This window comes from Mustela putorius, unplaced genomic scaffold (assembly GCF_011764305.1).
Source record: "Mustela putorius furo isolate JIRA1106 unplaced genomic scaffold, ASM1176430v1.1 tig00000460_pilon_pilon_pilon, whole genome shotgun sequence".
Lineage (NCBI taxonomy): Eukaryota > Metazoa > Chordata > Mammalia > Carnivora > Mustelidae > Mustela > Mustela putorius.
Genome location: NW_025421389.1, coordinates 21,110,313 through 21,134,627, shown reverse-complemented (window position 1 = coordinate 21,134,627; position 24,315 = coordinate 21,110,313). Strand labels below are relative to the sequence as shown.

Here is a 24,315-nt window from a genome sequence, read left to right as displayed (position 1 = left end):
TAAAAAGTTGTTGAACACTTGCACCCTCCAGGACTATGCTACATGGTTGCATGGTAAGCCAGCAACGTACATAAATACTCCCTCCATGGCCTGTTTCAAGCTTGTAAATTCCTAAAAATTGAATCAGCTCTTGCTCTGTGAGCCGGCTCCCACAGACCACCAAATCTATGCGGGCTGTTGCAGGGGCACTGCTTACAGACGAATGCCTGCTTGCTGCTGGAAACCACAACCTCCCCACCTTGCCTCTGACGGCTCTCATTTTATATGTAGACACATACCAAAAAGTAGCCAGAAAGTGCAAAGCAGTTTATTAATTATGATGTGGTAAAGATCTCAAGAGTTACGATGTCTGTGAATATTACCCAACAGTGTACATATGCCTACAAAAAAAAACAAAAACAAAAAACACAGTGAAATGCAGCTGTTAACACTGCAACAGTCCCACACGGGGGTCAAAAGAAGGGAGACGCCCCTTCTGACAGCAAAGTTTCCAGTAGCCCAATTAAATGATCATCTTGGTCTGCTCCCTCCGGGTCTTCTTACAGCACTCATCTGGAACCATAACAGAGCAACACAATAGAACTTTCAAAGTCAGGATTTGGCCTCCAACAATTTTTTTACACAGGGACATACAACATGCCCTCTTGAAGCACCAGTGCCTAGTTTGGGAGCTGCAGAGAACTAAGACATCCTCTAAGAAGCCTGCGGTAACAGGCCACATAGGAAACACAAAGCATTTTATAAATTCACATTTGGTAACAGAATTAAGAGCTCAATGTGCAAAACTTACAAGGTAATGTAACCACAAGTAAAGCCTTCAGTAGCCAAAGAAAAATTCTGAAAGGCTTTTCAGCCTGTCTGAAGCTTTCAGAATCCGATTTCCTTTCTAGACAAGGCTGGTCTTCAGACAGTGTGCTCTGTATCCAGACCAGCAAAACAATAGAAAGAGAGGGAAGAGCACCTGAGAAGATATTTTAAAAGATAAAACAAAATAAAACAAAAAAACCTTGATCTTCTTTCCATCCTTAAAGAAGGCAGGTATCCAAACACTGCTTTTTGCTCCTTTGGGGGAAGGAGAGAAAGAAAGAAAGAAAGGGAAGAAAGAAAAAGAAGAATAAAAGAAAGAGAGAGAGAGAGAGGCAGGAAGGAAGGATGGACGGAAAGGGGAGAGGAGAAGGCAGGGGAGAGGAGGGAAAAAAAGCTGTAAGGCTGTAAGCCAGACTCAGGATAAGAGATGAGCGGGGACAGCAGCCCTATGACTGATGTGACCTTTTAAAGCCATGGAGCCGACTGAATAATCAATCAGCTTACTCTCTTCCCATGAAGGATGCTACCATCCAGTCACTCAGGAAGAAAGGGACTTGTTCAAATCATGATCAAGGCTACAAAATAAGGACGAGCAAGTCTCCACGCAGCAGCATCTACCTGGAGGGACAAACACCGCCCACCCACCCCGGATTAATCCTCATCACATACCTGAAGGGAAATTACAAGAAAACCCAGATAAAACCAGTTCCTCAATTCATGAAATGCGGTTTTCGCTGGGTTCTTGTAGCACCATCTCTTTCTCAGAGACAGGAAGACCCACGAGAAGTCTGCCTCACAATTAGATCTCTATCTTCCGATCTCCTAGAGCCCAAAGTATTTACTCTCGTTGCTCAGACACATTTTCCCCTCTCTGCTGAGGTGTCAGACCGTCTCACTAGACTGGCCCCAGACGAGCCCAAGCAGCTCGAGTCTGAGGCTTAACCGCTGGAAATAAACAGTCAATGTGTCTTTTCCTCTTCTACTTCCTTATGTGACCAGACAAAAGCATAATTTCTAATTAACTAACCAGACTCTCTTATGTATGGACTAGACTGACAAAAGAGGCCAGGCCAAACCTATGCCATCTTTTTAAAAAATCTTTACTGATGACTTCCAGAACTAATAACCCCAATTTTTAAAAAATAAATCCTGGGGAAGTGACTTTTTTGGATACTGTATACAGTCTATTAGGCTATAATATGGAAACCACCTGAGCCACCTAGTGAGGGATCTTGGACTCTCCTGCTAAAAAAAAAAAACGACGATGGGGAGAGGGGATAATTTTTCTCTCAATTGAGAAGTAAACTCTATCGCTGTTTTACAGGCGACTACACTGTTGATCCTTCTGGACATGTCACACATATCTCTTAATGGCTTACAGAAAGTCCTATGTAAATTAAAGTTTGAAATCGCTTGCTGCAGGAAAATGGAGGAAGTTGATGTGAGGTATCAGAGAACAGAAACGAGTAAACATTATGTACCACCTCACTTCCTTATGTCAAATACTATGTAAAAACTGTTTGTACATAAATACCTTAGCTCACTCATATTTGGCGCATTTTAGAACACAGGAAAGTTCTAAAGCATGACTTAGGTCAAAAAGATTATTTCCTATACACAGAAGCCTCATTAAAGCCAATCCAACATCTGAACTTTGGAGTGGCATTTGTTAAAAAAGAATATTTCCTTGCAAATAACTGAGAAAATTCTCTACATTCCCCACTAAAAGCTTCTCAAAGAGTTTTTCTTGCCTCTGCTCCAGGACATCAAGAAGGAAAGCACCAATCAGTCAGCTATAAGAGAGTAAAGTAACAAACTATACCTAGCAAGACAAAAGGAAGGGATCCCTTTAGGTCAACATTCCCTTCCTTAATTATAAATTGATGACACTTTAATACTTTAAAAACCCAGCCAAAGCAAACCATGGACTCCCAGGCCTGCCAGCTCCACAGAAATTAGGGTTCCGAGTCATCCAAACTCAACCAATGGTGTCACAAAACCAAGGAGTGTAGGCTCTTTGCTGATTCACAGCTGAAAACATTCATGGAGCAAATAACAAAGGACACTTATCCCCAACAAACACTTCATCTGGTAGCCTATCAGGAAGCTACGAGCTCCATTTCATTTTTTAAAGATACTTTGGCACCCACGGTGTGGCCAACATTTAGGATTCCCCTCAAATAACTGGAAAACACGTAATACATTCAAGAACACAGGGGAAACAAAAACCATCTTTCTATTCAGGAAGAGAACTCCTTCATTCAACTAGAGTGTAAGTCATTAAAAGGGGTAGTTGTGAGTTTCTTCAAAGAGTCCTTAAACAGTTTATAAATATAAAAAGAACATTTCTTCAATAAATAAATGGTTCCTGAAGTCTCTCCTGATGACTTCTAGAATCCTCCAGCACTGCCATCCAAGCCAGCCCTGCTTCTCCGAGAGGCTTTAGCTGCCAGTGGAATGGGACATTTTCTGCTAGCAGGTGACTCTTCTTGTGTCATGAAGATCGTCATCAGTATGTCTCTTCATAGTCTGAGTCCTGGAGGGAAAGAACAGCAGTCGTGGTGTTGATACGTGGCCACTGTCAGAGTTTAGACAAAGATGGCATGCTAGGACCCCTTGACAGAACTCAGCATGAAGTGACATTAACAGTGAAAACAGCACAGGCTCAGCGCACCGGTGGAAGTTCCCATGAAGCCTCACGGACCAGCAATAGATTTTCTGTCCTTGGACTAATTAATGCTTTGAAACCCTAACAGTTCCATTTTCCATGGTGGATATTTTTTAAAACCTCAACACACATGAAAAGGTGGCTGTCTGGGGCACCTGGGTCAGGTCACGGTCTCAGGGTCCTGGGATCAAGCCCCATATCGGACTCTCTGCTCAGCAGAGAACCTGCTTCCCCTCTCTCACTGCCTGCCTCTCTGTCTGCTTGTGCGCTCTCTCTCTGTCAAATAAATAAATAAATCTTAAAAAAAAGAAAAAGAAAGAAAGAAAGAAAGAAAAGAAAAGGCGGCTGTCTGCATCAGAACATGAGGACTGCAGCTAGGAGTCTGTGTTTCTCGGTTTCTCTCAGTTCCAATGTCAGCTCCACCCCTTGCTGGCTGTGTGACCTTGAGCAAAGTTATTAAACGTCTCTAGATCTCAGTTTCCTTGTCTGTAAAATGGGGGGCAATAAAAATACAGACACGTCATAGAAAGGGGATGAGAACTGAATGAGACAGTATATGGAAATCACTTCGCATTGCGCCTCGCACTGTGTAAGCACTCATTCAAGATTAGCCACTGTTACCATTGTTCTTATTTTTATTGTTTAAACTTGTATTCACTACTTCTAAGCTCAAGTGGCCCATTAGTACTACCTGGCACACCACATTTCTCTGGCCCGTCATTCTCCTGTTCTCCTGGATGACTGTTCCACACCTCTCCCTCTTTCCTTAAACCTCAAACCTCCAGCACCTCCTCCTCACTTTGTTCTCCACGGATGACCTTGCTTTCTCCTGACACTGGGAAGAGAGGGGTCAGCAGGGAGCTCCCGGCACCAGGTATGCGTACTCACCGGCATCTGGGCCCAAGGGCAATAGCACTCCTCACTCTTCATATGGCCACTCCCTCCCCACCTTTGTCTACAGTCAGTATCCCTGTTGTGCATCACATCCTAGAGCTCCTCCAGCCACCTCCCCTGGCCCTCCTGCAGCATCATTTTTCCCTTTTCTACTGAATCATTTCCACCAGCACACAAATGTGCTATAATTTCCACCATCTTAAACAGAAAGTAACTCCTGACACACATCTCCCTCCTACCTATCACCCTACTTCTCTGCATCTCTTCACAGCAAAACTCCTTGCAAGAGCTGTTTACACCCACAGTCACCCACATCTCCCTTTGTGTTCCTTCTCAACCTGACCCCCATCGGGCTTTCTTCCCCTCTCTTCTCCTGAAGCTGCTTTTGCCAAGGTCACCTATGACCTCCCCATCACCAGATCAGCCAATAATCAATTCTCAGTCCTCAGGTCCTCATCTTACTTGACCTGACTCAGCAGCAATGGGCACAGTTAATCACCTTTTTTTTTTTTTTTTAAGATTTTACTTATTTATTTGACAGACAGAGATCTCAAGCAGGCAGAGAGGCAGGCAGAGGGGGAGCGGGAGGCAGGCTCGCCGCCGAGCAGAGAGCCCGATGCGGGGCTCGATCCCATGACCTGAGCTGAAGGCAGAGGCTTTAACCTACTGAGTCACCCAGGCACCCCAGTTAATCACCTTCTTTACCTTGAAACACATTCTTCACTTGGTTCCCGGGATAGCACACCCTCCTGGTTTTCTCCTACCTCACTGGATGTTCCTTCTCAGCTTCCTTTACCAATTCCCCTTCCTCTTTCCAACTCATCAACCTTGGAGAGCTCCAGGGCTCACGGCTACACCCACTCTACCCATACTATCTATTCCTCCAGCTGCTCAAGTTAAGAGCTGTGGAAGTATCTCTGATTTCCTCTCATTCTTTCACAGATATTTGAAACCCATCCATAAATCCTTCCTGCTTTACCTTCAAACTATAATGAGAATACAGCCACTTCCTACCACCCTGGTTCAAACAAGTACCATTTTCTTTCACTTGCGTTATTGCTAAAGTCTCCTAATTGGACTCTCTGACTGGCATGGTCCCTTGACCAAGGTACCACCTATTCTCAACACAGGAGCCAGAGTGAGCCTTTGGAAATACAAAGTGCTTCTCTTCTCAAAAACCTCCAGTGCATCCCATTTCATTAAGAATAAAGCCTACGGGCGCCTGGGTGGCTCAGTGGGTTAAAGCCTCTGCCTTCGGCTAAGGTCATGATCCCAGGGTCCTGGGACCGAGCCCCTCGTCGGGCTCTCTGCTCAGCGGGGAGCCTGCTTCCCCCTCTCTCTCTGCCTGCCTCTCTGCCTACTTGTGATCTCTGTCTGTCAAGTAAATAAATTAAAAAAAAGAAAAAGAATAAAGCCCAATTCATTCCATTCACTTATTATGTTCATAAGATACAGTATTGTCAGGGCGCCTGGATGTCTCAGTGGGTTAAGCCTCTGCCTTCGGTTCAGGTCATAATCTCAGGGTCTTGGGCTCGAGCCCCGAGTCAGGCTCTCTACTCAGCGGGGAGCCTGCTTCTCCCTCTCTCTCTGCCTGCCTCTCTGCCTACTTGTGATCTCTCTGTCAAATAAATAAATAAAATCTTTAAAAAATATATGGTATTGACTCTCTGATATCAAAAAACACTATTCTTCACCTTGCTCATTTAATTCCTGCCATATTGGTCTCCTTGCTGTCCTAAGAACATGCCCATCATGACCCCTCCACAGAGTTACCACGCCTACCATTTCCTCATCCAGAATGTTCCTCTGAATGTTCCTCCACAACAGCTATACGGCTTCCTGTCTCCTTCTTTTAGGTGTTTGATCAAATATCACTTCAGTGAGGTATACATCATACCCCCCTATCCAGCCAACCCATGTTCTTTCCCTATTTTGTTTTTCTCCACTGCATTAAGTACCATCTGGTATACTCCATGTTTTGCTTATTTTTAAAAGATTTAGTTATTATTTGTACCCGCAATTTAAGAGAAAGTGATACTGAAGCCATGTCTTAAAGAATGAGAGTTTTCTATGCATGGAAAGGAATGTAAGTTATTTGAGGGCAGAGATTTTCGTCAGTATTGTTCACATGTGTTTCCTAAGTAACCAGAATCCCATCTGGCACATATCAGATACTCAGGAAATAAGTGCTAAGTGAATTAATATCCGAAATACGGAGGGTGATAAGCCTGACACTAACTTATTTTGTGTTATTAGAGTATTCAAACCCTGAAGGGTTACTGTTAGATTCTCTTCAACCTTCCTCTCATCTTAGCTACTACATTCCAGTCTGCCAGAGAGAAACAAAGGACACTGCAGTGAACAGCTGGGCTGCAGCCGTCCAGCCAAGTGCTAAGCTTGGCAGTGAGTACAAAGAGAACACAAGTTTAAACCCCGCAATGACAGGTATGTTTCATATTATATCATAAGTTGCTTTTGACCTGTTTCCAACTGCCCCACATCAGAGAGTCTCTCCTCCTGGGATGCTGGGACAGACACACAAACCTACCAGTCATAGCAGGAGCTTAAAAAATGGAGGGATGACTGCCTTTTGAAATTTAAATCAACATTCAGGTCTTCCAACATGGGTATTTCTTTTTGTTTGTTTGTTTTTCCTTTTTTTTTTTTCTTTTTTCTTAAGTAGGCTCCATATCCAGCATGGAGCCCAACACATGGTTTGAACCCACAACTCTGAGATCAAGACCTGAGCTGAGATCAAGAGTCAGACATTTAACCAACTGAGCCACCCAGGTGCCGCTCCATCATGGGTATTTCTTACTGATAAAGCAATAAGTCACCTAAAAGGTTGTATCATTCTAATTCCCTGGGGAAAATAAACTGAGGCACAGCAGGAAAGTTCAGTTCAGGATTCTGAGTCAAGCCAGACAAAGTCTCTTAGCATGACCTTGGTGGCACAGGCCCTCCTTTTTCAGGGCGCTCTCTGTCAGTAAGCTGAGACTTCCCCAACCTAAGGACACCACCCTATACCCATGCGACAGAAAACAAAATAATGGTCAGAATCGGTCCCCTGAGACCAAAAGGCTTTTGGGGAGTACCTTGGTTCATACCTTGCTTTGGACCTTACCTGCATATCCTCTGCTACCCCTGAGGGGAAAGGATCCCCTTAAGTAAGCGGGAAAATGGAACACGAATGGTGAACAGAGAAATGGCACAGGCTTACCAGGCATTCAGCACAACGCACACAAAGCCTCGCCATGCAGTCATCCCCTTCCTCTTGGTCCGTGCTGGAGAAAAAGGACAAAGCAAATCTGAACAATTACTGTCCTCCATACAGTAGGGCATGGAAGAGCACAGCTGTCCAAGTCAGACAGGTCTTGTCTTAAAGTCCAGTTCTGCCACTCACTAGGAGTGTGAGTAGGCAGGTTACTTAAGCACTGGGATAAAAAATAACCACATGCAAACCACGCACCACAGTGTCTGACACGTAGCAAGTGCCCAGTAAGTTGGAGCTGGACCCAATCATTCGCTTAGAAATGTACTGAGCACCAACCACATCTGAGCCATTATGCTGGGCTGGGGACCAAGACATAAAGTTAAGACACTGCCCCTTGAAGAGCTCACAGCCTCGTGGGTGTGAGGAACCTGTTGCAACCTGACAAGTACATTATGACACAATGTAATAAAATGTTTTAATAAGCTTAAGGTCAAACTGCTAGGGTAGGAAAGAGGAGGGAGTGACCTGTTCTCTGGGAAGGACTCAGGAAGACTCCAGACAGGCGACATTTCAGCTGGGTCTTGGAGGATCGGGAAAAGTTTTCCAGGCAAACAAAAGAGGGAAGGAAAGGATTCCAAGCAAGAGAAAAGCATGTGGGGGGAAAAAAGAAAAAAGATCTGAGTGAGTGCGGCTTATTTAGAGAAGAAAATATGCTGTGTATCTGGCCCGTGGAGTCAATGAGATGAAATGTCAGGGAACAAGGGGCCTGAAGGTTGGAGCATAGGAATCTTGTTAGATGGCGCTTAGAAATAGACATCTTGGTATTTCTACCGAGAGTGCCTTACCTTTTGTGTGGGGCTAGAGATTCCTGTAAAGGGCACTCTCTCCCATAAAATAAACACACATGCACAAATAACATGTGCACACATGCAAAGAAAAAGAAAATGTTCCCCAGGGAAGACTTCCTGCCAAGGCTAAGAGCCTCAGATAGAGACGATGGAGAATCAAAATGGGTTTTATGCAGACTTTCGTCACCTGTTTTTAGTAGATTTATTCCCAGGGAAAACTGGGTCAGACCTGCTCCCTGACAACATGTTTCATAAATGCCTTTGATAATCACAATCCCATTAGCCCCTCTGAGCATCGGCTGACCAAGAACACAACTTGCTTATTTAAACTGGTTTTCCTGTCCAAGACTATCCTTAAAGGCTTCATCATTGCTTAACCAACTTCTACTGGGACATATCAGCTTGGTGCCAAAACAAGAAGGGAAAAGTAACTGACTTGTTGGAATTGCCCGTTGATTCTGAAGGAATGTGATAGCCACTCCAGAATTTTTATTTATCTATTTAGAGAGGGGGAGAAAAAGAGAGAGGACAGGGAGAGGGAGAGAGAGAATCTTAAGCAGACGTCATGCCCAGCACAGAGCCTGATGCAGGACTTGATCTCACAGTCCTGAGATCATGAGCTGAGCCAAAGTCAAGAGTGGGACACCGAACCGACCGAGCCAGGCAGACACCCCCACCACTTCAGAATTTATATGCAGCATAGGAGCACCTGAGTGGCTCCGTCATTAAGTATCTACCTTTGGCTCTGGTCACGATCCCAGGGTCCTGGGATCAAGCCCCACATCAGGCTTCCTGCTCAACAGAAAGCCTGCTTTTCCTTCTCCCCTCTCACTACTTGTGTTCCCTCTCTCACTCTCTGTCAAATAAATAAACAAAATCTTAAAAAAAAAAAAAAAAAAAAAAGAACCATAGCATAGTACAATCTGGTTTTCAAAGCAGAGACTAGGATCCTACATTCACCCCTCCATCTCTCTCTCCATGTTAATATCCACTAGTTTCACTTCCAACCTTCCTTCCAGTACTCCTAGAACTAACCTTGGCCTGGGGAAAGAGAAAAGGGATGGGTCAGGGCTCTAGGGACTATCCACGAAGCAGGGCTCTGAAGAGGAAAGGGGTTAAGAGCTCGGCGCTCCCGCTGAACTTACTCATCGGAAACCTCAATAGATGACTTCTTATAGCCAGACTTGCTCCTCTTCTTCAGCCCTGCAGACTTCCTCGCCATCCTCACCAGCAGCAGAATCACCACCACAGCGGAGGGCAGGAAGACAAGGACGGACAGGAGGGCCACAGAGGACAGCATGGTGCCAAAACCTAGAAGAGGGAAACGGGAAGGTGAGAGGGAGGGACGTGCAGAAGGGCCTCCTTTGACATGAGCTACATTTTACTTTTGCTCTTGTATTTCTTCTGATTATAACAAGAATAAGTTCATTGTGGAAGAGGTAGAAAGTACACAAAATTACAAAGAACAAAATGCACCTGTAATCCCACTACGTAGGATTGACACGTTGGTATCTACCCACACGGTGTTCTTTCTAGGAGTACGCGGGTATGGGTCTGCAGACACGGAGGAGAGTGCCTAGTTTTAGAAGTATGAATCGTATTTTACAGACTATTTCTAAGCTCCTTTTTTGTGTAATAGATGATCATTTTTCCCCACATCATTAAAAACTCCTTCCAAGTGTTACTTTATCATGGGTGCACTGTATTCTACCACACTGAGTAATTTACTGAACTGATCCTGAGACGCTGGACACTCGAGCTATTTCTAATTCCTTGAAACTACAAGCTACATTATGATGATCATCCTTGTACATAAATCCTCATATTTACCTCTTTTTCTTTAAGATAAAATTTAAAATGGGATTCCTGGACCAAAGGGTACATATTTTTAAGGCATCGGAGTCACGTGACCAAACTATACTCAGCTCCTACTCAGCCTGCAGCATGAACATTCCTGTTACCTTTGAAACCTTGAGTTATTGTCTTAAAAAAAGAGAGGAAGAAGGGAAAGGGAAGGAGAAAGAGAGACAGACAGACTTGAGAAAGACCTGGGAGATGGTAAAGCATCTATCATGAACCATAATGCAGTTCTGATCTGTACATCTTTGGTTCAAGGCCAACTGAGGATGAGAATGACCACTCAGTAGTCACCCGAGAATAACGAAGAAAAACGTCAGTCCTTAACCTACTTTTTTATGCTTTCTTGATAAAAGGAAACTGCAGCCCTTTGCAACATATAAGAAATGTACTGCCTCCCATCATTAGAAGGGGCACCCTTTCAACACACGAGCAAGAAGATGGCCTCATAACTGAGGGTATGAACAGACTGGGGAAATTAAATCACACAGATAAGAAGCCTCCATCTCCTTAGGGGTTTGTCATGTGTTCCACAAGACCTCTGGTCACCTGAAGTTAAAATAAGGAATAGATAACGGGGAAACTATAACAATATTTGAATGACAACTTCAGTTTGCAAAATCAAGTTAAGAAATTCATCCTTGTAGACAATTCAGGATGGCAGACTGGCTCACACCCACAGGTAGTTTTGCTTGTCCCAGACCTCTCCAGTAGGCAGCACAGCAGTCACAGAGCCCGGCAGAAGAAGGTCGTGGCAGTTAGCTTACCCCTTTCTGTGACTGTTAGCTCTGTCGCAGGGATATTGTGGTGCACATCTGGGGGATTCTTCACAGCACAGCTGAAAGTCCCATTGTCCTTGAGGGTAGGGTTGCTTATGCTGATAGACGCATCCCCTCTGTATACATCTCCAACCCAGGAAATTCTATCCCGAAATGTACCTGCTGTGGTTGGGTACTGGAAGGACTGGTAATGAAAAATCTAAGAAAGCAACACCATAACAAAACAAAACAAAAGTTAATTTGCAAAATGCAATGAAAATGTCAAGTTAAAAAGGTCCCATATAAAATACAAATGCAACATATAAATTGGGTGTTGTTTTTTTTTTTAAATGTTTTGCTCACTTTCATCATTAAGTTAAAAGACAAGTTAATACAACTTATCAGGGGGGCGCCTGGGACGCTCTGTGGGTTAAGCCTCTGCCTTTGGCTCAGGTCATGATGATCTCAGGGTCCTAGGATCGAGCCCCGCATCGGGCTCTCTGCTCAGCAGGAACCCTGCATCCCCCCTCTCTCTCTGCCTGCTTCTCTGCCTACTTGTAATCTCTGTCAAATAAATAAATAAAATCTTAAAAAAAAAAATACAACTTATCAGGAGAAGGCCTGATGGAAGTGTCTTAGGATCATAGCTCTCAAAGATCTTCTAAATTCTCCCTGAAGTCCTAAAGCAGTAGATCTCAACCGGGGGCATTGGGGGCCTCCAGGAGACATCTAGCAATATCTGGAGACAGTCTGGGCAGAGTGCTACTGGCATCTAGCAAGCAGAGGTCAGGGATACTGACAAAAATCCTACAATGCATAGGCTAGTCCCCCACAACAAAGAATTCTCCAGCTCAGAATGTCAACAGTGCCAAAGCCGAGAAACCCAATTCTAAAGTAGCATCTACTATTTGTGTGGTCCTTTCTGGTTCGCAAATGAGTCCCATAGGTTTACTCACTTGAGCCACATAACAACACTGAACAATCCATGGGGCATGAGGGAAACAAGGCCAAAAACTAAGTGAGTTACTCAAAGGCACACAGGTCGTAAGTGGGCATAGGAAGCTTTTGTTTATTTTGAGGATAAACTTTTGTACTTTTGTAGGTACAATATAATCAAGTCTGTCTTGGGTTATCTGTCTTGGCAATTAATAAAAACCCCAAGCCAAATGATGATCAGGACTCAATGAAAGGATGCTGAATTTAAACGGTGCTATTTCAAATTGATGATCAGACACTTGGTCACCCAAAGTACCTCATTATGTCGGGTGGTAGGCCAGGCAGGGACTACAAGACAATATGATCTTTCTCTCTTATGCAAGGTTCAAGCGTTTCCTCTTTCTTTGTTTACTTGGCCCTCCCCCATTTACAACCACTAAATTGCCCAATTTTGAAGAGCAACTTCCCAGAGTTGTTGTTGAATCACTTCTCACTTCGTTTGCTCACGCATTCACTCAACGATGAGTCACGGCACACCTACTATGTGCTAGGCACTGTGTTAAGCACAAGGATATAGTGAGAACCAAACAGGCGTAGTCCCTGCTCTCACAGATTTTACAGTCTAAGGGGAAAGACAGATATTAAGAAATAATAACATATGTGATGAGTGTTCCAAAGAGGGAGGTAAGGGGCACCTGCCTGGCTCTGTTGGTGGAGCAGTGACTCTTGATCTCGGGGTTGTGAGTTCGAGCCCCATGTTGGGTGTAGAGATGACTTAAAAATAAAATCTTTAGGGGCATCTGGTGGCTCAGTGGGTTAAAGCCTCTGCTTTCGGCTCAGGTCATGATCCCAGAGTCCTGGGATTGAGCCCTGCATCGGGCTCTCTGCTCAGCAGGGAGACTGCTTCCTCCTCTCTCTGGGCCTGCCTCTCTGCCTACTTGTGATCTCTGTCAAATAAATAAATAATCTTTAAAAAATAATAAAATCTTTAACACACACACACACACACACAAGAGGGAGGTAAAGAAAGACTACCAATGATTACCAGCATCTATATAAAAGGGTTTGAAACTCCTTACTGACAAAACGAGGCCTGCTATGTATCTTCAAGATTAATCCAACCTATAAGTTCCGAGTTAAACTGGTCATTCCCAAATCCTTGCCAACCAATTAGACTGACTGACGTGACCTGAATTATCACTTGACTGTGACAGTCACGTCACATGACTTGAAAGGTCCACGGATTTACAACGTGCGTGAGCTTGCTTTCTGACCAGGCTCACAGAAGACAGCACCATACAGGAAGTGCTGTTTTCAATTATGGTTTCTGACCCAAGAAGATCCCCCGTTGCTTGCTCTGTCCTACTTTTGGCCAAGGAGGCTGAGTCAATCAAGGCCAGCCATAGTTTTCTGACCACTTGAAATAATGTGAACTGTATTAAATCTAAAGGAAAAGTAACCATGAATACAGCCTAGCTGCCTTGGCTGGAGCCCCCTCCTGGCTCCTAGCTACGTGGCATTCGCTAATGGGTCCTAAAACAAAACTCAAAGCTTAGATATTAAAACCAAAGAGAAAGTTCTCCAATGAAGAAAACAGGATAAAAGAATTAAAGATACTTGGAAAAAATACAATCTTACATACAGCAACATTCACATTCTTGGTAGCATCTATCCTGAACTAAAGATATTGCTGGAAGCGTAAAGAGAAAGGGTTTTTTATAGCACCGCAATCTTCAATTAGACATCCACAATGGGATCTGAACCATAAACGGGTTTTATATGTGTGTATAAACTATATTGCTTCTAATACTGCAAGACCATCTGTCACCAACAGTATCTGTCATCCACATGAGGTGTCACCATCTCCTTCAAAGGGAACCATATAAATCAATGCAGGTGTTTATATACTAGGAGACGAGGCTAAGATAAATCCACAGAGTACAGATCCACGAATCGATACACCCACTGAGACAACCTCATACTGCAGGAAATGAGCAGCTTTATGAGAAAAGATGTTTATGATTGGGACCTACAAAATTTTTCTATCCAACAATCCTGGAGGTACTCTTTTTAGTACCTTGAATCTGAAAACACACAAAAGGAAAACAACAAAGGGGGAACAAAATTAAACCACATTTCCTCTGAGTTTCTGACATTTTTTTCCTATAGCTTATTGACAAGATTCTCATATAGAAAGATAAAAAGACCTATGTGACCTAATGAATGCCAAATCGGGTAGAAGCTCATCTTCTATTTACACAGAAGCTCACGTCTGATTCTCGAATGCAAAGGCCTGAGGTATGCCTGGGACTCAGAATAAAAGGATTCCAGAGCTGCTGACCACTGAAGACTCAAAGACATTTCCTTAACAGGAAACACTCACTGATTCTGTTCGACTGCTGCTGGGGGGTCGGTACGTCCAGTCTATGGTGAGTTTGTCAGTGACAGATGAAGTCGACTTGAAGGTGCATTTGAGCTTGATCTTCTCGCCCACATAACCCCGGACGTGGGCATCTGCTTTAATCTCCAAGGAAAGGACGATGTGAACACCTGATCAAAGCAAGCCCAAACATTTAAATAGGTATGCATTTAGGTGGGATGGATAAGATGTGAGGGAGCAATACAGAGACACCATTGTGTTTTGGGCTCTCGGAGTAATAAGTGAGTATCTTCTCAGGGAGGCCCAGAAGGGCAAGGAGCAGGTATCTGCCTGAATCAGGTGTAGCATTTTTTGTCATTTTATAGTATTAAGTCACAGAATGGGTGCTTGAGTACAAATCTGAAACCTGATCACAACGGCATTTTTCCAAACACAGACTTGTGGTTAAATGCAGTACAAACAAGTAGGTCCGCCCACAGCCGAAAAGGTGATGCCATGTACCCCCCTCGGTGACACACTGACGCCCCAGGAATCATAGCAGCTGCTGTGGTCTTAGGGACTTACCCCGAGCACAGCCTGGCTGTAACCTGAGGCTACCACTTTCTCAACCGCCAGCAAAACGAGAACAGGAAATGAGAAGAAGGCACTTTTTCAAGAATTTTAGAAAATGGTTCTATCCAGTCGTGTTTTACCTTCTCCTCTCTTAAGACTGGTTAATGAATCCCGCATCCATTAAAAGTCAATCACAGGAAGGAAAACAGAACAATTTAATGCACTCTAAAATGTAAAAATCAGATACCATATTTACACTCTCTAGAGATTTGACTCTTGCCAAAATGGGCTCATATATCCAGCTTTGGCATTCCAGCTCCTCCCAAACACAGATTCCCCCTTTCCTCTGACCAATCCCCTTTCAGGAAACACTGAGTAGAAATGTATCTTCCACGAGGGAGCCATTTTTTAGCAAAGTCACCAGCACTTTGTTTTTACTGCTTTCTTCTCCACTGCAACAAACCCTGATTCTTTTGGCAGGCCAGAGGCACACAGAGCAGCGAGGTCTGACAAGAGAGCAAACCCACACCCCAGCCACACACCAGTGCCTCTGGTTGAGACAGGATGCAAATCCCAGCACTATGGCTTAGGGGCTCTGTGGTCTCAGCAAGTTACTTAACTCTTCAGTTTCTCACCCTGGTGAGAATGCTAATAACAGCACTTACCTTAGGTCAGTGTGAGGAATAAATGAGTTAAAACAGGTGTAATAGTGGAAAGCCTGCCTGTCCCCCAGAGTGAGAGCTCGGTGCACCTCTTCAGTTCTGCCTGCTCTCCCTCAACCTTCCCCATCACAGACACAGTCATGAGTCATCAACACCTTCACCTCAGTCTGCTTTGAATTGTTTTTCTTGCTCCACTCAAGACAATCTAGTCTGTTCACATTCTTCTTAAAAGGAGACCGACTGAGCTCACAGCTCTAATAAGCATCTGACCCATCCCAAAAATGAGGTTCGCCTCTGTTTCCTCCATAGCATCCACTCCGACTTTGCCATCCTAAACTTGTCATTCCTTCTGTGACTTGGCAAATGCTGTTCCTCTGCCTGGAAAGCCTTCATCCCTCAGCTCCTGCTCTCTCCCAAGCCTTTGCTCCCAACCCACACTACACACCATTCAAGATCCAGCTCTAAAACTGGAAGCTGGAAATCGATGGATAATCCACACTCTCCCCCATACTATTCCTTATCCTAAAACTTAAGTACGGTCCAGAGATTTGAAAACATAGATTGAGAAGTAGGTAGAACTAGACTTGCATTCTAGCCCAGCTACTTTCTAGCTGTAAGATTTTAATCATAGTTACCTAACCTGTCCCAGTTTCAATTTCCTTACTCAGCAGATGGGCAGAACGACCAGACCTACTTCACTGGGTCACTGTGAGTGTCCAATGAGATTAAATAGGATAATACATAAAATGCTTAGCACAGGGCCGCCTGAGTGGCCCAGTGGGTTAAGACTCTGCATTCAGCTTGGGTCTTGATCTCAGGGTCCTAGAATGGAGCCCCATATCGGGCTCTCTGCTCGGCGGGGAGCCTGCTTACCCCTCTCTCTGCCTGCCTCTCTGCCTACATGTGATCTCTGTCTGTCAAATAAATAAATTTTTAAAATCTTTTTTTTTAAAATGCTTAGCACAGCATCTAAAAGAGAACCTTTCAATAAATGTTAGCTGCTGCTATTAAAATGAACACCACAAACATCCAAAAACCTTCAATATTTCCTTCTTGGGCTATAGAATAAAATCCATCAAGTGACAATCTGGCCCCAAACTTCTACCACCCCACCCACCCACCCATCCCATCGCCTTCAGCATGCCTAGAATGTCCACCACTTCCCAAATTTACTCTGTCCTTTCATGCCACTGTGCCTCTCTCTGAGTATGGTTTTGTCTGGAAGGCTCTCCCCATTTCTACCAATCCTGCCTGTTCCTACCATACTACACCCCCCAATGTTCACAAACCTTCAAAAACCTGCTCAAACAGCAGTCCCCTCTGGGGTGCCTTCCTAAATTCCCTGGTACAGCTCACTGTTCTTTCTTCACTGTTCTCATAACAGTTAGTCCATAAGGCCAAATAAGCACATGTACCTAATTTGTAAAGACTATTTCCCCTGTAAGACACAAGCACCTGGAAGGCAAAAACTCAAGAAGGAAGGGAGCAGACAGAGACCGAGAGAAAGAGGTAGACAGGTCACCAAAAATTCTAGTATAGGAACAAAGTGCTCATCAGTCACCTGCTCTCTTCCTATTCCATTTATACAGTATTTCCAACAGTCTTAAGTCCTGTATGCTCCTCTCTCTCCAGTGAACCCATTCAGGAAAAGCTCAGTCCTAGATGACCACTTCTAGACTACGGAAGTGGTGTACAATGGCTGGTGTACAAAGAAGGTAAAAAAAATCACACAAAGGGATGCCTGGGTGGCTCAGTGGGTTAAGCAGCTGCCTTCGGCTCAGGTCATGATCCCAGTATCCTGGGATCGAGTCCCACATCCGGCTTCTTGCTCTGCAGGGAGCCTGCTTCTCCCTCTGACTCTGCCTGCCACTCTGTCTGCCTGTGCTCGCTCTCGCTCTCTCTCTCTCTCTCTCTGACAAATAAATAAATAAAATCTTTAAAACAAAAATCACACAAATGCATGGATCATTCCCATAAGCAATTCATGGAGTCTATCTACAGCTGAACCCTTAAGGAAGCATGATGACCCTTTAACCAGCCTCGGTCAGCTCCTCTTTCTAATTCCTCCAACTTCTGTCATTTCACTACCATCTATGAAACCTCCAAATCCCTCATTCTCAGAAGAAAATGTCTCCTCTCACTCTTTCGAGAAATTTAAGGCTATACAAACTGCCCAGCCAGGCACTCTCCTGTATCTACACCCATCCATACTTCCAAAGTGAAAGGGTATGGTATCCCTTTTCCAATGCAAAGCAACCCCTTTGGTTCTGCCCTTAGATTCCTCCCCTCCAAGCCCTGCTTCAGCAGAAAAACCCTCTCTACTCTATTTAAACTCTTCCTTTCCAGAGGGGCTCTCTCCCTCTTCAGCCTCTAAACACAAAGAAGTCTCTCCCATCCTTAAAAACAATAACAATAAAACAAAATAATAAAAATCTCTCCATAACCCTGTGATACTACGTGTTACCAACGACTGCCCGCTCTTTCCTTTCTAAGCCAACTTAGTGAAAGAGCAGTATACACCTGGCATTCACACTTCCTCCCTTCCCATTCACTTCTGGACCCCACAGAGTACAAAACACACTCTACTACCATTTCTGGTAAAGGGTGTCATGTCTTAAAACTACAAAACCCAGGGGATTAAAAACTCCACTAGGTACTTTTCTACCCTGATCTTACTGGATCTGTCCGACGCAGTGACCTCTTCCTCTTCTCTTCCTCTATCCCGAGGCTTCCATGACAATACTCTTATTCATTCACTCACTCTTCAAACATATAGTTATTGAGGATCTGTTTTGTGCCACCCTCTGAGCCTGGAATTAAATGTGAGCAAAATAAATACACTGCCAACTTTGGACCTTAATATACAGCAAAAACTCAACCCATTAATCAAATAATCACAAAGACAAATGTATAATTAAAATCTGATAAGTACTAGAAGCAAAGACAAAGAGTGACTATGGGAACTTCATCAGTTATAGTGAGGAGCAGGGATTGGTTAATGAAAGCTTCTCTGTAAAAGTTACTTTTTGAGTTGAGCTCTGAAGGAAGGGTGACAAGGTGAGGAGAGGGAGAGCGTTCCAGGCAGAGAATACAGCATATGCAGAGGTCCTGTGCCAGGAAGGAGCACAGTCAGCCAAGGAACCAAAAGGAAGGCAGTATGGCTCCAACACAAAAATCATGAGAGAAAGAAAGATGTGGCTAAGAGGTAAGTGGGAAGCAGATTAAGCAGAACTTCAGAGATATGGCCCCTTATTCTCAGAGTAATGGGAAAGCCATGGAAAATACCTAAATGCGGGACTGAGGGAAAAGAGACATGAAGTTTTCATTTTTAAAAGACCACTTTATGGAAGACACTTAGGAGGTGTTCAGTAAATAGAAGGAGAAAACTTAGAAGGCTACTACAATAGTCATATAAGAAATAAAGCTTGAACTAAGTTGGTGATAGTGGACATGGAAAGAACTAAGAATACTTAGAGTAAAATCATCAAGAACTGGTGATAATCCAATCCAAGATTGGATGTGGAATGTCAGGGAGACAGAGGTATCAAGGATGACTCCCAGGTTTCTGACTTGGTGATAACATTCACTGACATAGGAAAGACTAGCAAAGTACCAGGCAGGGCAGGGAAGAACATGAGCTTGATTTTGGATAAGTTTAATGTGCCTTTGAGATAGCCAAGAGATAATGTCAATGGATAGTTGGTGTAGGGCAAAGGTCAGCAAACTATGGCCCCTAAGCTAAATCTAGCCTGCAATGTCTCTTTGTAAATAAAGTTTTATTAGAACACAGCCATATTTATTCATTTATGTGTTGTCCATGGCTGCTTTTGTGCTACTCAAACAGAACTAAGTAGTTGCAACAGATATCATATGGGCCACAAAGCCTAAAATATTTACTTTCTAGCCTTTCACAAAAGTTTGCCAACCCTGGTTTAGAGCAAAGAAGAAATGTATAGGTCACAGTTATAAGTCAGAATCTCATTAACATCCTCTAGCTAACTCAGAACACTGATTGTTACATAAGCATACAAACTCTACATGTGATTTGAGTTAACCCAATCGAAGTATAAGTTTCAGAATATTTGCTTGGAGGGCGCCTGGGTGGCTCAGTGGGTTAAGCCGCTGCCTTCGGCTCAGGTCATGATCTCGGGGTCCTGGGATCAAGTCCCGCATCAGGCTCTCTGCTCAGCAGGAGCCTGCTTCCTCCTCTCTCTCTCTCTGCCTGCCTCTCTGCCTACTCGTGATCTCTCTCTGTCAAATAAATAAATAAAATCTTTAATAAAAAAAGAATATTTGCTTGGAAAATTATTTAATGCCTCTATGCCTTGCTCATGTTCCTCTCTATGATGGAATTTGACTCATGCCCTATCTCTAATCTCTTCTTTCAAGATTTAACTTGGGTGGCACATCCAGGACGTCTTCCTTGTATCCTCACAGCAGATTCAGGGCACCTCTTCTGTGCTTCCACATTTCTTAGTACCAGACTCTAAAATTATCTGTTGGGGTGCCCGAGTGGCTCAGTTGGTTAAACGACTGCCTTTGGCTCAGGTCATGATCTCGGAGTCCTGGGATCGAGTCCCCAGTCAGGCTCCCTGCTTCTCCCTCTGACCCTCCTCTTCTCATGCTCTCTCTCTCATTCTCTTTCTCTCAAATAAATAAATAAAATCTTTTTTAAAATCTCTTCCTTTAAAAAATAAAATAATTTGTTGACTTGTCTATCTTCTCCAATAGACCCTGAACTCTTCAAAACAGAAACTAGTGCATTGTGGATGCTCAGTAATATTAAACTGAACCAAACCAACAGTTTCCTTTCTATGAAACAAAAATTATTGCAAAATAAGCATAAAAACTACAAGTTCTGAGCAAAACTTGGTTACTGAATCAGAATAAGTACACCATTAATAAATCTACCTACCAACCAACTTCTTGTTAATATATATGAATTTCATATTCATGAGCATAATTTTGCCACAGAGTTATCAGTATCTAAAGTCATTTTGCTGAAATCTAACCACTGGATAAGTGGGTCTTAAATGTATAGAGAAAAGTAAAATCCATGGATGAACTAAACTTAGCTACATGTCAGGATGTTGGTTCCCCTTGGGAGAGAATGGATAATGACTGGAAGGAAGTATAAGGAAGGCTTCTAAAATACGAGAAACATCCTATACTCTGATTTAGGTGCTGGTTACCCAGGTGTGTTCAGTTTCTAAAAATGCATTAAGCTGTACAATTACAATATGTTCATTTTTCTCTATATATATATTATACTGAAATTAAAAGTGTTTTGGGGCACCTGGGTGGCTCAGTCGGTTAACCACCCAACTCCTAATTTCAACTAAGGTAAGATCTTAAAGTCAAAGGTAATTTATTTTTCACAAATCAACATTTATTACATCTGAAACTAAATTTTTTTTTTAAGATTTATGTATTTGAGGGGCTCAGTGTGTTAAAGCCTCTGCCTTCAGCTGGGGTCATGATCCCAGGGTGCTGGGATCGAGCCCCACATCAGGCTCTCTGCTCTGAAGGGAGCCTGCTTCCTCCTCTCTCTCTACCTCTCTGCCTACTTGTAATCTCTGTCAAATAAATAAATAAATAAATCTTCAAAAAAAGTTTTTTTTTAAATGTGTTTTACAATCAACAAATGTAAAATGATATGTCTACTCCACTCAAAAAATAAGAAAAAAAATAAATAAGAAAAAAATTACTAAACCACTGTTACATTCATTTAGAAATTTTTGTCTTACAGGCACCTGGTGGCTCAGTCGTTGAGAGTCTGCCTTCGGCTCAGGTCATGAACCCAGTGTCCTGGGATTGAGCCCCACATCAGGCTCCCTGCTCAGCAGAGAAGCCTGCTTCCCCTCTCCCACTCTCCCTGCTTGTGTTCCCTCTCTCACTGTATCTTTCTCTGTAAAATACATAAATTTTAAAAATAAAAAATGTTTTTTCATCCTAGGCCTAATGTCCTTTGGGATATTTATCTTTTCTCCTGAGTAAAAAAACATTCTTGCCAGGTCAAAATAGTCAACAATAGAAATAATAATTATTTTAAATAATAATAATTAACAATTTTTTTTAATTTTGGAGGAAAACAAAATCACATTTAAATATATATAATTTTATACAAAGAAGGAATGAAAAAACATAACAAAACTCCCAGTTTTGTACACCTAATTTTCCAAAATACAATCTGTCAACATTTGGTTCATAAAAGTGCATACTTGGAGGTTAAGTATAAGAACCTAAGCTATCTGATCTGTTGTTTCTATGTACTAGGACAACTGATGTAACAGGACCATGTTTATAACTTGGAGAATTCAGACAAGCTAATCATTTAATGGGTGCTATCTTTGAAGAGGAAAAGCAAATAAACACTGGAATGAAACCAAAGTCTATTGCCTAACATTTAAAAAAGGGGTGAACCTTGAAAACATGTGAAAGAAATAAGCCACAAAGGAACATATATTGTATGATCCCATTTATGTGAAATGTGCGGAATAAACAGGTCATAGCCACAGAAAGTAAATTGGTATCTGTCAGAGGGTGATGGAAGGGAGGAATGGGGAGTGCCTGTTACAGTGTATGGAGTTTTTCTTTGGGATGATGAAAATATTCTAAAATTGACTGTGGTAGTGACGCCATAAATCGTGAATATATGAAAAACCACCTAATTATCCCTTTGGAATAGGAAAGTTGTATGGCATGTGAATTCTATCTCAATAAAGCTGCTTTTTTTTTTTTTAAGACAAAAGATAATTCAAGTACATATGGGTCATAAATTTTTACTTTTGAATTATTTGGTCTGCTGTATTTGGTGGATGCTTTTCAATGTGAAATGGCATCAAGTTTAAGAAACCACCTATCCTTCCTAGCATTTTTTTTTTCCTCAACGGTACAATATTTGAGAGTTTGTGAGAGGGACAGAGAGATGAAACTGGAATTATTCGGAGTGATAGGTCAGCCTAAATATTATATTGCAAAACAATCAGCTGAAAAACTGGACACTTGCGATGACAGAGCGCTGGGAGGGATCAGGGAGTGTGCTGACAACATGAATATTAGTCATCAAATAAGTAACTTCCTGGCCTTACCCGCTGAGATTTAGAACAAATGAACTCTTTATGTCAAAGGCCCTCTTCAGAAATTCCCACTTACCCACAAGGACATTTTATGAAGTTAACAATTCACTCTGATTGTAGCTCTATTAACACACAAGTTCCTGAGAACACACACACACACATCAATAACTGTGCCCTAAAATGAAGGTAATTAGGTTGGGCTGAACGCCATGCAATTTTAAAACTGCATGAAAGCAAAATTTATCCAAACTCGAAGAATATGCCATAGTGTGAAAACTGTACTTAGGATAATTGGTTAATAGATTAAGATTTTTAAGAGAGTTGATAGGCTCTTTCTTGTATTTCAAAAATGTTAGTAAAATGCTACAGCAGTTGCTTTTTCCTCAACAAAATGCGTCTCTACTGTAACGAAATCACAGCACACCCCTTTCTGGGACGAATAAACATTTTACTTCCGAGGCCCTGACAATCACCTACAAAAAATAAAAGTACCAACAGCCAAGATTTTCTTTCGCAAAATTACTGAGACGAATCCTGAACGCTAGAACCGCCCCTTCCTAATCAGGACATACAGCCCACAAAACCACAGCGGAGACGACCGCTCGTAACTCATCACAAGATAGCACGGGGTCCCCTTAACGCCAGAGCCCGCCGTGATCACCCGAATACAAAGCAGTCACGCAAGGTGGTCGAGCTCCCCCGGGCTCAGGAAAGCACTGAGAAGCTGCCAACGGCCCTCAAGTGGGCGGTGAACACAAGAGAACGCGCTGCCCACCCCGTCCCACTGCCTGCACGTCTAGACGCGGTATGGGGGCTTTCCTGAGACCCCCCCACCGGAACCGGAAAACCGACCGTCTTCCCCTAACACCCAACCCCGGCCGGAAGTTGGAGGACCCAGCGGGCGCGCTCACCCTGGAAGAACAAGACGCCAAGCAGTGGGAACAGAGCGTAGCCACGGCCTCCAGCCGCTCCGCTCTGCTGCATCCCGACAGCTCTCTGGATGCTTGCACACCTTGTTTACGGCTCCCGGTAACCTCACAGGTGATACCGGAAGTGACGTCAGGGCGGGAGGCGCGAGAACACTTAAAATGGCGACTCGAAGTTGCCATAGCAATGTGGCATCTTTCCGGAGCCACACCTGAACCTGCTCCGACCCGCGATTTTTTTTAAACCTCGAGTACGAATCAATTATTCACTTTTGCTTGACAATGAAGTAAGCCACAGACTTTGGAAAAATAATTTATTTGTATGGAATTCTGTCGTACGAGTCTCGATCCTCAGACTCTCCTCAGAAGTCATTTTTTACTCCCTACAGATTATTTTATTTGAACTATCTCAAAATAGGTTTCTATAAATTTAGAGTTAGAAGAGACCTAGGAGATTATACAGGATCAGTCAACAAATAGGTATTAGGCCTTCGTGACCAATGTGTACGTCCAGTGTCTCTGGTTCGTGTTTTGTGTTTAGCTATCACAGCATCCAGCTTAGTACCTATGTAAATTGGGTATTTTTTTTTTAAGATTTTATTTATTTACTTGACAGACAGAGATCACAAGTAGGCAGAGAGGCAGGCAGAGAGAGAGGAGGAAGCAGGCTCTCTGTGGAGCAGAGAGCCCCATGCCCGGCTCAACCCCAGGACCCTGGGATCATGACCTCAGTC

At 43.2% G+C, this 24,315-nt stretch overlaps 1 protein-coding gene across 3 annotated transcripts; it reads right to left on the bottom strand.

Moving 5' to 3' along the window:
- Window positions 1–285: 285 nt before the first annotated feature.
- Window positions 286–23,718, bottom strand: MPZL3 (myelin protein zero like 3). Of its 3 annotated transcripts, none has more exons than XR_006606896.1 (7): window positions 23,567–23,718; window positions 14,366–14,532; window positions 11,056–11,266; window positions 9,577–9,742; window positions 7,590–7,653; window positions 791–3,343; window positions 286–552 (listed from the first exon to the last, which is right to left on the bottom strand). XR_006606896.1 is itself a non-coding variant. In XM_004749942.3 (6 exons), the coding sequence occupies exons 1-6, from the start codon at window positions 23,637–23,639 to the stop codon at window positions 3,317–3,319; spliced, it is 708 nt and encodes a 235-aa protein (XP_004749999.1). In that variant the 5' UTR covers window positions 23,640–23,718; the 3' UTR covers window positions 286–3,316. The 3 variants fall into 3 exon arrangements, 1 of the variants encoding a protein (XP_004749999.1); XR_006606897.1 differs by having other exon boundaries at window positions 1,477–3,343; XM_004749942.3 differs by having other exon boundaries at window positions 286–3,343.
- Window positions 23,719–24,315: the final 597 nt, after the last annotated feature.